Below are 11,985 nucleotides of genomic sequence, written 5' to 3'. Positions count from 1 at the left end.
GTTCCACCCTTATGATCTTATTTAGCCTTCATCACCCCCTTGCCAGCCCTATCTGCAAATACAGTCACATTGGGAGTTTGAGCTTCAACATAAGAATTGGGGAGTGGGGACAAACATGCAGTCCATAATACTCCCTAGGAAACCACTACTATACTTCCCATTTCTATAGATGACCTGTTCTGGACATTTCATATATATGGAGTCATATAGTGTGTGATCCTTCGTGCCTGGCTTCTTTCATTCAGCATAATGTTTTCAAGGTTCATCCACGTTGTAGCGTGGGTCAGTACTTCATTCCTTTTTATTGGGAATAATATTTCAATTTATGGATAGACCACACTTTACCCATTCATCAGTTGACAGACATTCGGGTTGTTTCTACTTTAGGATTATTATGAATAATACTTCTATGAATATTTATGTACACGATATTTGGGGGATATGCTTTTATTTCCCTTGGGTGTATTTATACCTGGGAGTAGAATTGCTGGACTGTTATCACTCTCTGGTCAACCATCTGAGGAACTGACAAACTATTTTCTAAAGCAGAACTTAATTTTTTAAAACTTCTTCAATGGGGTTCATCATTGGAAAGTATGGTGGTAGAAATAATGAAGTGTGTCTTGTCTGACCAACCAGATCACGTACTTCCTGGGTTTTGTGGAGGCTTACATTGTCCAAAACAAACTACGCTTCCTCCAGATTATCTTCATACAATTTCTGCAATAATCTCTGAAGAAATTCACAAAAAATATTTGAAGTACCGTAGAATGTGCAGTTACTTCATGCCACACCATTCCCTGAATGTTTATTGCTGCAATTAGAGAAACATTTCATTCTCTAACTGTTGGCACAGTCACACAAACTGGTTAACTTTCCATTGTACCTTCGTTTTTCAAAAATTAAGTTCTGTGCAAGAAATATTTTGGCAGATCCATCAACCCATGAACATTTACTAGATGCTATTAATCATTCTTTTGCAATTTGATTTGCAAAAGGGTGGATTTGGAGTGCAAAACCTGTATACAATGGAATACTACTGTGCTATAAGATGAAATAGTGCCATTTGTGACAATATGGATAGATCTTGAGATTCATCATGTTAAGTGAAATAAGTCAGCAGAAAAAGTCAAGAACTATATGACTTCACTCATATGTGGAATATAAAACTGAAAGCAACACGCAAACAAGACAAAAAAACAAATACTCATAGACATAGACAATAGTTTAGTGGTTACCAGAGGGTAAGGGGGAGTGGGGATTGTAGAAGAGGGTAAAGGGGTGGAGTACATGGTGATAGAAGAACTGACTCTGGGTGGTGAACACACAATGTGATATATAGATGATGTATTACAGAAATGTACACTTGAAATAAAATATATAATTTTACTCACCAATGTCACCCCAATAAGTTTAATGAAAAAAAGTTTTATTAGAACCGGGGCCATGATTAGGGTGAGGTGAGTGTAGGAGAGTCGTGAAAACTCGGAGTTGAATGCTGTTTTTATTTTTAAATTTGACATTTTGTTCTCAATGGATTTTTCACATTTTTACTTTTTTGAAATACTGCATTAATAGTCGTTTATCTTGCTTATTAAATTTTGGGGCGCCCCCTTAAATTCTGTGCCAGAGGCACCTCACTCGCCTCACCCTAATCCCAGCCCTGCCACTCGGTGTCCTTCCTTGACCTCGCCATCTTAAATAACCTCTAGCGCTTTCTAGCCTCGCCCAACTCCCCACGCTCCAGCCGCTAGGGGGCGCGGTCGTCCCGCCCGGGGCACCTCACGTCCTCTGTCCCAACTCCCAGAGGAGGCGCGCGCCGGGAGTGGAGGCGAGGAGCGTGCTCATGGGCGGGGTCGCGGTGCTGCGGGGGCCTCACGGAAGGGACCTGAATGGCGATTCCCACGGGGCTGTTTGTGGTGGACTCATTGCTTTGGCCTTTTCGTCACCGCACAGGTGGGAGCAGAGTTTGGGGAAGTGAGAAGTCAGCAGGACGAGCCGGGAATGGAGCGCCCCCTGGCTGAAGCTGGGTGAGGATGCTGGGGACCGTCGGCATCCCAGTCTGGGGCTTCGGGGGCCATATCCTCCAGCCCCCAGGCCCCTTGCGGAGGACTCCATGTCCCAGCAAGCGCAGGAGAGTCTGCCGGCACCGGAGCCTGAACTTTCCATTTCTCAGAGCAGAGCTCCTAGCTGCGGGGAAGCGGCGTCTTAGCTGCAAAATTCCCTGGGGTGGGGGTGGGCCCTCCCGGGGTTGGGGCCTCTGCAACGTCCCATGGCCTTACAGGAGCTAGAGGTCCGGCTATCTCCCGAGCGTGGGAGTAACTGGTCCCCACCTGGCTGCACCTCCAGGTGTCACGCAGGAGATATGCGGGCTCAGGATCTCACTGGGTCAAAGCTAAAGGGTTGCAGCCTTACCTGGAGCAGCATTTCTGAACACACGCCTTTGCCAAGCCCCTTTCATAGGGCACTCCATGAACCCTGGCAAGTTATCGGGTTGAAGGGTGGGACAGGCATGCCTATTACTGCCCCTTTCAGCTTTCCCTTGAGAAAGGAATCTGTGTTTCAGTTTCTCTGACTTAATCAGTGCTAACCAATGGTCCTTGGCTCCAATATCAATACCAACAGGAATCCCGATTTGGGGTGCAGTGGAAAAAGATACTTGTTCAGTGCAAACAGCTCAATTGTGTGAGACAGCCAATAGTATCACAGCTCAATTGTGAAACTGCAGCGTTATGAGGCCACCCTATTCTTCAGTGGTCCCCAACTGCAACCAGGAGCCATCAGTGGAAAGAGAAAGGACATTTTCTGAGTCACAAGGGGTGTTGGCTTATATAGACAAGTCTCCACCCCGGTGGTCCCCGATTGGTCTGTCCTCATTGAAATAAGAACTCCATATCCTTGCAGTTTGGTCCAAAAGGCACTGTTCTGATTGGTCAGATAGAGCTGCACAGCTCCTATTGGACAAGGAAAGCCTCATTCCTATTGGTTGAAATACAATTCCAGGAACTCTTTTGTAAGGATGTTTTGCTGGCTCAGATGGCAGGAATACAGTGCTGGCCTCTGAAGTTCAGTTTACGTGAGAGGCCTGTGTTTAGAAATGGCTGCTAGACTCTGTTTTTTAATTTGAGCCAGATAGCCACCAGAAGCATGGGGCTCCCGCAACTCCACGTCCAGTTGAAGCACTTCTGTGTCTCAATAGTCCAAGAAAAAAGTCCCCAATTTGAGACTCACGGACCTGTGCCCCTCCCAAACCCGTGGCTCTGGCCAGAACAGAATGATTGGCTAGGCCTGGATCATGTGAGCTAGAGGAGGGCGTCAACCCCACCTGAACTGTGAACTGAAAAGAAGAGGAGGTTAGGTGACTTCACAAAGAAAATAGGGTGAGAAGAAGGCGTGACTATGCTGCGCATATGAGACAAAACAGTATATGCCCACCGTTATAAGCTTCTATCCCTTCCAAGGGCAGAGAGACCTAATAGCCTCCTTTTAGACCCTCTCATCCTATTGTTATCAGGCCACTGGTAGGATGGATCCGGATTCTGTCTTAGCTCCATCTCTCTTTACCATTCTTGTTCTGTGTCATCATTCAGTCATCTTTCTGGGACAATTCCAATTTCAAATGTTCTGTCCTAGAGCCCCCATAAACGAAATTTATATTTAGTAGATCACACGTTGGATTTCTCTGTGCTTTGGAAAATATGGTCATGGTACGTAGCATCCCAGGAAAGAGGCCCAAGAGAAACTGCCATCTCTCCACACCCTTTACCACCAATATGAATGTCTGAAAGCGGGGCTGGGATGCTGCCCACTGGGGCTTACTTAACACCTGGTAAGTGTGTTCTTCTCTCTGCCCAAAGCAAAGAAAAACCTAAACCTCCAGAAATTGGAAGCTTTGGCGGCAGCCCAATTAATTAATTGTGTGAGAGAGAACTCACGGATTGATGAGGTAGAAAGACTGTGGAAGCCATCTTTGCAATGCCACTACACAGAGGTGGTTCAGACAAAATCACCATCAGCCTCGGACAGCGATAAGCCGCTGGGTACGCAGGGGCACCCCAGGAGGGGGGCAGCAGCCCTCGGGGCAGTCACCAAGTACCAGCAAGAAAACCTCTCAGTGGGTACTTCCAGGCTGAGACAAAGGGATGGAATACCCTGGAATTGTTTAGCAGTGACCAACAAAACTGAGTGCACAGAGGGGAGCCTAGAACCGTCTCAGGTAAAAAACCCTCTTTCTGTTTTCTCCAAGAGCCATATCATAAGTAGGGAGGGGGTTTGTGGGGATTGTGTGTGGAGGGCAATGCCAAGTAACTTTAACTGAAATTAGGCCCCATCTTCTCCGCAGCAATTCCAAAGTCCAACTGGGAAAAAGCAACTGTAGGAAGAATTCCAAAATAGCTCAGTGAGAGCTCAGGAAGGAGTTAGACACTCTATAACAACTGCCTGTGACACAAGGTTACTAAAAATAAAAGCGAAAGAAAGTTAAGCAAAAGCTACATTCAGTTTAAACTTACTTTGAAATGTACCTTCCTTATTTTTCTTCTATATGTTTAGATTAGGTGCATAACATTCGTTTTTCTTTTGTGTATTCTTATCAGGTACATCAGCTCTTCATCAAAGCTGGAGGCATCTTGTTGGGCTGTACGGTTAACCAGATACATGGTTTAAGCATTCCTTCAATACATATTTTTAGAATACCCTCTGCACGCCAGGCTCCGTGCTGGTTCTGAGGGCAGAGCAGACAACAAGGCTGGCGTCAGCTCTGCCCTCTCCTGCAGCTTTCTAGTGACCTGCTTAGGTGCAGTTTCATTCAGGCCTGCCTGGGCTTTCTTCTTTTTCTTCTAAGTAGTCCGATTTTTCAGATTGAAATATACTTAGCAGTAGACACCTGTCCAATTTGTGGCTGCCCAACATCTTTTGAATACTCCTCCTATTATTTGGGGATTTTCTCTAAGTTACAATTCCTGTCCTCTTGAGGCAGAAGCCAGAATTCAATTACCCAGCCTTTCTTGAAACTAGAGCACAGGCAATGACCTTGGTGTTGCTAGTTAGGGTGCATAGGATTCTCTGGTTCACAAGACAGCAAATCGAGGATGTAAGCTTCGTGGAGAATCCATTTTCAAGAGAGGGTGAGAGTGAAAGAATCTGGCTTTCCAGGGTAGCACTGATGGAAGGTTTTGGAATCCAGTGTCCAGAAGTGTGAACAGGGGTGGTGTCTCAATGCCCACCCCATATGCCCCAACAGAGTGCTCTCCGGCCAGACCACAGATACTATGCGCTACCTAAGCCTCTCAATTGCTTATCTTCTAAACACTAGTTAAGAGTGAGCTCTATTCTTTGCAAAGAACTGTGACTAACACATATACTGAGGTCCTGTTATGTGCCAGATTCTAAGTGGGCATACCCCTGTTACTTTATTTAAACTTCATGAACATCATTTAAAACACAAATTATTATAGATTTCACAGATTAGAAAAAACTGAGATTCGAAAGGACAATTCATTCTACAAATATTTATTAAAAGCCTACTGTGTGCCAGCCACGGGAATACAGCACTGAACAAAACAGCTCCCTGCAACTATAAAAAGAATGGCGCACTGCATTTTAAATGAGAGGCATGGACCCCAGCTGTCTGCAGAGAAGGACTTCATGCCAGGCAGGCTTCATTTTAAATATAGAAAACCCCTAAAAATAGCCACCCGTGTTATGGACTCAACAGGTGATTGGCCCAAAAAGAGGGGAGGGGAAGCTAGGTCTCGGTAAAGGGGAGTGAGAGGACAGTGGTGTCTGTCCGAGCTTCTCTCGCCATGATGGCTGTGCCTCTGAGGTCCCTGAGTCGGGGCTTGGCGAGCGCAGCCAAGGGAGACCACGGAGGAGCAGGAGGTGAGTGGGGCCGACCCTGGGCCTGTGGCTTCCTGACCTTGTCCCCTGTATCCCCTGCCACCTCTAAGGCTTCCCAGGGTCCTGGCGACACCCCCTCACCCTGCGTAGCTGCCCCCCCCCTTCCCTCACCCCTGCCTGTCCCCACTGCAGCTGGCACCTGGCGCCTCCTGACCTTCGTGCTGGCGCTCCCGAGCGTGGCCCTCTGCACCCTCAACTCCTGGCTGCACGCGGGCCACCATGAGCGCCCCCAATTCATCCCTTACCACCATCTCCGCATCCGCACGAAGGTACGCAGGCCCGAAGCCTTGGCGCTGGGGCGGGAGCAGGCGGGGATCTGGGGGTGCAGGGGGACCCCCAGGCTGACACCTCGCTCTCCCTCTCTCCACAGCCCTACTCTTGGGGGGACGGCAACCACACTCTCTTCCACAATCCCCACGTCAACCCTCTGCCCACCGGCTACGAACGGCCCTGAGGCCCCTTAAAGGTGCGGAAGCCGCTCGTCCGCAGGAGCCTTGAGGACCGCGGGGTGGGCGGTGCGCTCCCCGTGGCGCATGCGCACAATGCGGTCTGCGCTCCTGCTCTCCCCAAGGCCTGATTCGGGAGGGACTGGGGGGTGCGCATCCTTGATGAACACGTTGGGGATCCCCTCTCCTCCTTGTTCACCTAATAAACAGGGCTCTGGGCTCTAAACGGCTTTCACAATGACTCGGTGAATTCCGAAAATCTGGAAACAACCCTTATTTCAAACACAGGATCTACAGCCCTCTGTGTGAGGTTTCGTGACCTAATGCTGAATGTGGAATATGTTAAAGGTCATTCTCCATGACCACCCTTATGAGTCTAGTTGGGGAAATCAGATGTTCTTTTCTGGAAGCCTGGCTCTCCAGGCTTCTTGGGACCCCGTTCAAGGGGGGCATTGGTTCAAACTAGCTCTGGGCATTTCATTCACCTTCTAACACAGTCTGCTCACCTGCCATTCCCACTGAATCTGAAGCCTGGGCCGAAACCCATGAGCAACACACATCGAAAACTTCTTCTGGCCTCCTCCCCTGACACCACTAAGAAGTGATGGTCTCAGGCCCCCGTTACCCAAGAGAGAGAGACCGCTCTCTAAACGCACATGCAGGTTCACTCATCCCTTCTGACAATAGCAATCAGGTCTCTGAATTAGAGCTTTTTCATACAAGGAAAATGTTACAAACATCCTCATTTAATGTGACAATTCCCATACACAGGAAAATGCATGCTAGCATCATGCCTGCTTCTGTAAGAGGTGGATTGTCACTGAAGACGTCTGACAGATATGTCACAACATAAAAGTCTCTCAAGGTCCTGGGAAGGTAGCATAGATCTGGTAACTTGCTTAGTTCAGTCCAGATCGATGCGGAAGTTCTTCCCACAGAAGAGATCTCTAGGCTAAGCAACACCAACCAGGGGGCTAGAGATGAGCAGGAAGTGGGTTATTAGGATGAAGGCAGATGTGGGGCCTCGTGGCTGAAATCCTTCTCATTGAGTGTGGCAATGTCTTCAGGCTTGTTGTTCAGCATTTGTTTGTACTGACGTTTGAAGAAGCCAAGCTATGAGGGGAAGTAAACCAGGAGAATTGGGTAAGAAGGCAGAGAAGAAAGTTGAGAGTAAGGAAGAAGCTGACAGAGCAGAAGGGAACTAAATGGACTTGTCTTTGTGTGCCAGGACACTTATGTGAACGACAGCTGTCACGTGTTCCCAGGACAGTGGTTCAACACATGATCTAGGGCATAAAGGCACAGATTCTGTGGTCTGCAGACCTGCCCACATACCCTGCCCTCCTTTCTGCCTTTCTTTACCACTCTGTGATGGAGGCATTATTATTATTATTTCAAAACTGAGGAACAGGCTCAGAGAGGTCAAGCAAACTGCCTGACATTAAACAGTAAGACAGAGGCACAGTTTCCACACAGGCCTCCCTGACTATATTGTATGGGTCTTCCTGCTACACCATCCTGTCTGTAGGAGGGCTTTGGTGGGATGCTGGTGGTGTCAAGTGTGTGAAGAGAACACGCACCTTGTACAGGGTGGCTGTGATGAGAGCCAGCAGCAGCAGGCCCCCCACAGAGCTGCCCACGATGAGGGGTACCGGGTTGTGGACCTCGTACTCCTCCAGCACTGTCTCCACCTGCAGTGGCGGTGACCCCCATCATGAAGGGTCAGGCCTCTGGCTGCCCCAGACTCTCCCAGGCTCCCCGACCTTTAACAACCCTCCTCCTTCTCCAGGCCAGACTCCAAGGGGTGAGGTGCAGATACACTTAGGCCCCTGTCCCACCCAGGGACCTCCGTCCTCCCTCCTTCCAGGATGTGAGCCCCCACCCACCCAACTCACAGATTTAGCCTCAGAAGCCCCCTTAGCAGCCTGGCCACTGCCCACCACACAGTCACTACCTGGGCTCTCAGAAACGCCTCCTGTCCTGGGAGCTGGGAATACACAGATCTGTTGAACGTGATTTCAGCCACACTCACGACCAAGACCTTCTTCTGCAATGTCTGCAAAAGGGGGCAGGATGGCTGGAAAACTAGCTCTGGGGGAGGCTCAGGGCAGAGATGTGTCCTAGCTTGAGGATGGATGGGCCCAGACCCACCAGGCACCACCTGAGTGTGAGGGGCGGGACTCTGCTGCTGGGCCTACACACCTGGCTGATCCAGCCGAAGCTGAGGTTGCCCTTCAGGATAAAGTCAAGTTCCTCCTGGATGCCGAAGGAGGGAACGTCACAGCGGAACCGCAGGCAGTCAGCCATGGAACAGTTCTAGGGACAGGGGAGGGTGGGTGTGAAGGCAGAGACAGCATTGAACGGTCTGTTTTGAGGGAGCAGCCACCTCTGAATTCAGGAAGGCTGTTCAGCAGACATCCGTCTAAACAGAGTGTGATTCCCGAATCGAATTCCTCTGCTGTGTGGCTTAACGTGGGGACAGCCTAGGGTCCTCACCAGCACAGGGTTCTCTTGAATGTGAGCGAGAAAGTTGGACTTTGTGGGTGCTATTCTCTCTGAAGAGCACTGAATAGACAGGTTCTAGGGAAAGACACAGAAAGCAAGCATCTCAGTGGGGACATCAGGGTTCCTGAGGGACTCAGGGACTACAGGAGGAAAGGCCTTCGTGGAGGAGTACCTGGGGGTGGGAGACCTCTACATCTGTCCACACAGACACCTGGTTCAGCTCCACAGGAACCAGGAAGTTGATGCTGATGGGCAGGTCCCTGGCACCCAAGTTGTTGACCTGCATGGAGGGCAGTAAGGCAGGACCACACCAAAGCCGCATCCCCCCCACCTCTGGCTCCTGGGCCCCTGCCCCAGCCCATGCTCCTTCATTGCCCCCACTTGCCTGGTATCTGTGCTGGACCATGCTGCTTTCTTTCTCCCCTGAGGCCGAGAAGTTGAGATACCTGGTGGACTCTTCATGGCTGGGGAGAGAAGAGGCATGGGTGGGTTTGAAGTTCCACAGAGGCCTCCTGAGGAGGCTCTGGCTGGAAGCATAATAGGACGGGTGGTCAGTGAGGTCTTGGGGGCCCTGGAATGACGTCTGTGGCTGACTTGGAGCAATGGGAAGACTTAGGGAGTAGGGCTAGGCTTTGAGCTGAGTGCAAGGGGCCTGCAGAAGCTGCCTACACAGGAAACTGCCAAGGTGGGGCTAGGCTGGTGGTGCAGTGAGAGGGACTGAGAGCTATGCCCTGACTCACTGGGTGAGGGGAGGCCATGGCCTTCCCCTCTCTGTGGCTCAGTTTTCCTCTCAGGCCTTCGTGGGCACAGAGGAGGCTGGATGGGCATGGGGACACAGCAAGGGTTTGGGGAGATTCACAAGGTTTGGGGTTGACACTGGCCATTCCCTGGGGCCCTTCTTTCCTGTTTCCTTGGCTTTTCTGGGCCTGCGGCTTGGAGGTGGGGGAGAGCCCACAGCAGACTATTCATTGCACCTTGGTGTAACAATGCCTCCTCAGGCCCATGCCTGAGACCCACTGGCCGACCTGACCCCTCACAGGGGTGGCTGGTCTCACCTCTGCCCCTCCGTGCTCTATTCCTTGGGTACCTCTCCTCTGCCTGCACAGTCCAAATCCTAGACCAGCATTCCCACTCTGAAGTCTCATCCCTCCTCTGCCGAGGGGCTCCCCACAAATGCCCCAGTCTCATCCTGGGACCCCCCCTCCCCTGAGTGCCCCTACCCATGGAGTCGCATCTGCAGAGGACAGCTGAACTGTAGGGCCACACATGCTCAGATATGGCCTGCCCTTCCTGTGAGCACCCTGCAGGGAGGCGTGCTAACCCCTGTGCACACTGAACAAGCAAGCTCAGACCGTGCCCAGTGTGCAGGTAAGACTGCGCGTGGGAGCCTCTGGGCGGGAGGAAGACTTCTGCGGAGACACCTGGGTGGAAGCAGCCGGGGAATACACCCAGGCTAAGCCAATGGGCCTGCTCGTATCACAAGCGCCCCACAAGGCCAGGGGTTTAGTCTGGTTTTGATTACACATAACAGAGGCTCAATACATCCTTGTCAAATGTCACATGAATTCATGGAAAGCAACCACATCGCTGTGCCTGAAGCATAGAAAATGCCAGGAAGATGTCTGCTTAGACGCTGGGCTTTGACCCCTTAGTTTCAAGCCCCTTGTCTGCCCCTCCTTGGGCACCATGTCACGGCCTCTTCCTTTCACCCAGCTTTTCCCTGACAGCAGCCTCTGTAGCAGGCAGCTCATTTCTCCCTCTATCCTTATTCCAAAGGGGGCTGGGACAGGAAGAGGGGAGTTCTAAGAGCCCTGCAAGTTGTAAATCGGTTCCTTGCAATAAAGAACTGTCCCGCTCCAATGCCAAAGGCCCAGTCCAATGCCAGGGACCCTGGGAGTTTAGCTGAGGCCTCCTCTGACAGGAGACCCTATCCCACTCTTAGAAATTCACATCACTCATGGTGCAGAACCACAGAGAGGCCTTGGATGAGATTCTGCTTTGGCTCAGGGTAACCTTGCTCCCCAAAAGGCTGTAGGAACCTTGAAGACAGAGACATGTCTCCTATCTGTTAGGAAATTCAGGACAGTCTTGGGGCTTCTGAGAACTGGAACCTCATTAAATGTAGGATGGAAGATGAAATCACTCTTCTTATTGTCATAGCTAGTTCACAGTAAACACCCAGGGATTGATTAGAAAGTGCTGCTGGCAGCATCATCTACTGACTGAAAGGGTGGTGAGAAGACCTAACTATCCCAGGTGCTCAGTGGCTCCAGGACTGAGAGCCCCCCTGAGCCCCATCAGTGATGGAGAAGCACCCTCTCCAGGTTGTGCTGTGGCACCTGCTGATCACCGAGTAGACAGCATACTTCACGGGGACCTCCAGCTGGGAGGTTCTCTTGCTGGTCCTGGGGGAATTATTCTCACTGCAGAAGGAAGAGGAGCCCAGTTGGAGAGTGCCCCAGAAGAGCAGGCTGGGCGGGAAGGAGTGCTGCCCATGTCTGGCCCCACTCACCTACTCACATTGGCCGTCAGAAGTAGCCGGTCTCCTAGCTGGGCCTTGGGGGAGACGTCGAAGGTGGCCGTGAAGGTCATCTGAGGAAGAGGCAGGTAGGCAGGTATGGGGGTGGGACGGGGCGGTCACCGAGGAGTGAGGGGGAAGGGCAGTGGAGTAGGAGCAGGCAGAGCGAGGCTGACCTGGGCCCCCTCGCGGAAGATGAGGTGTTTGATGCTGCAGCGGGCGCTGCCGATCCCCGGGCTCCCCGCTGGGGCGCTCTCACAGGTCAGGGGCAGGGAGCGCGCCTGCGGCCGGCTCTAGGGGAGGGCCGGTGAACACAGGCCCGGGAGCATTCGTTAGTGTTCCAGACAGACCCCATGAAGCAGTGACAGTTTCCCGGACTCTGCCTTAAGTTTCTGGTCTTAAAAAATCCTTACAACACTATCTGGTCACCCTTACCTTCCTATGTAGAAATCCCAGATATATTCGTTTCCCCTGCTTCATGTATTGCTATTTTTAAAAAGACTTTTTATTATAGATATTTTAAAACACATTCAAAAGTAAAAACTCTAAATACATCAAACCCACGAGTACCCATCATTTACCAACATTTTTCTACTTTTGTTTTTTTTTTTTAGCTGC

The 11,985-nt window shown here is 50.7% G+C and overlaps 2 protein-coding genes across 2 annotated transcripts in view; one reads left to right on the top strand and one right to left on the bottom strand.

Annotated features, from left to right (window-relative positions):
* The first annotated feature begins 5,735 nt into the window (after window positions 1–5,735).
* On the top strand, window positions 5,736–6,579 carry COX6A2 (cytochrome c oxidase subunit 6A2). The gene is made up of 3 exons (XM_019633821.1): window positions 5,736–5,880; window positions 6,031–6,167; window positions 6,269–6,579. Exons 1-3 carry the CDS (start codon window positions 5,805–5,807, stop codon window positions 6,350–6,352), a joined length of 297 nt encoding a protein of 98 aa, XP_019489366.1. The 5' UTR covers window positions 5,736–5,804; the 3' UTR covers window positions 6,353–6,579.
* A 493-nt stretch (window positions 6,580–7,072) lies between these two features.
* Window positions 7,073–11,985, bottom strand: part of LOC109377459 (integrin alpha-D-like) — a 25,006-nt gene continuing 20,093 nt past the window's right edge. Inside the window, exons 18-27 of the mRNA XM_019633802.1 lie at window positions 11,544–11,660; window positions 11,362–11,441; window positions 11,189–11,272; window positions 9,235–9,313; window positions 9,022–9,129; window positions 8,841–8,924; window positions 8,547–8,660; window positions 8,299–8,400; window positions 7,925–8,035; window positions 7,073–7,457 (exon numbers count right to left, since the gene is read on the bottom strand). Coding sequence (XP_019489347.1) covers window positions 7,344–7,457; window positions 7,925–8,035; window positions 8,299–8,400; window positions 8,547–8,660; window positions 8,841–8,924; window positions 9,022–9,129; window positions 9,235–9,313; window positions 11,189–11,272; window positions 11,362–11,441; window positions 11,544–11,660 — 993 coding nt within the window. The 3' untranslated portion in view covers window positions 7,073–7,343. The remainder of the gene's footprint in view (window positions 7,458–7,924; window positions 8,036–8,298; window positions 8,401–8,546; window positions 8,661–8,840; window positions 8,925–9,021; window positions 9,130–9,234; window positions 9,314–11,188; window positions 11,273–11,361; window positions 11,442–11,543; window positions 11,661–11,985) is intronic.

The sequence above is a fragment of the Hipposideros armiger genome, unplaced genomic scaffold (genome assembly GCF_001890085.2).
Source record: "Hipposideros armiger isolate ML-2016 unplaced genomic scaffold, ASM189008v1 scaffold_1413, whole genome shotgun sequence".
Taxonomy (NCBI): Eukaryota; Metazoa; Chordata; class Mammalia; order Chiroptera; family Hipposideridae; genus Hipposideros; species Hipposideros armiger.
The sequence above is the reverse complement of the archived record's forward strand: the minus strand, read 5'-3'. Positions and strand labels throughout refer to the sequence as shown.

Bases quoted from the DNA above. Each gene is read 5' to 3' on its own strand.
- COX6A2 (XM_019633821.1), top strand. From the start codon at position 5,805: ATGATGGCTGTGCCTCTGAGGTCCCTGAGTCGGGGCTTGGCGAGCGCA. The intron at 5,881-6,030 runs GTGAGTGGGGCC...TCCCCACTGCAG, and splicing joins AGACCACGGAGGAGCAGGAG to CTGGCACCTGGCGCCTCCTG. The intron at 6,168-6,268 runs GTACGCAGGCCC...CTCTCTCCACAG, and splicing joins ATCTCCGCATCCGCACGAAG to CCCTACTCTTGGGGGGACGG.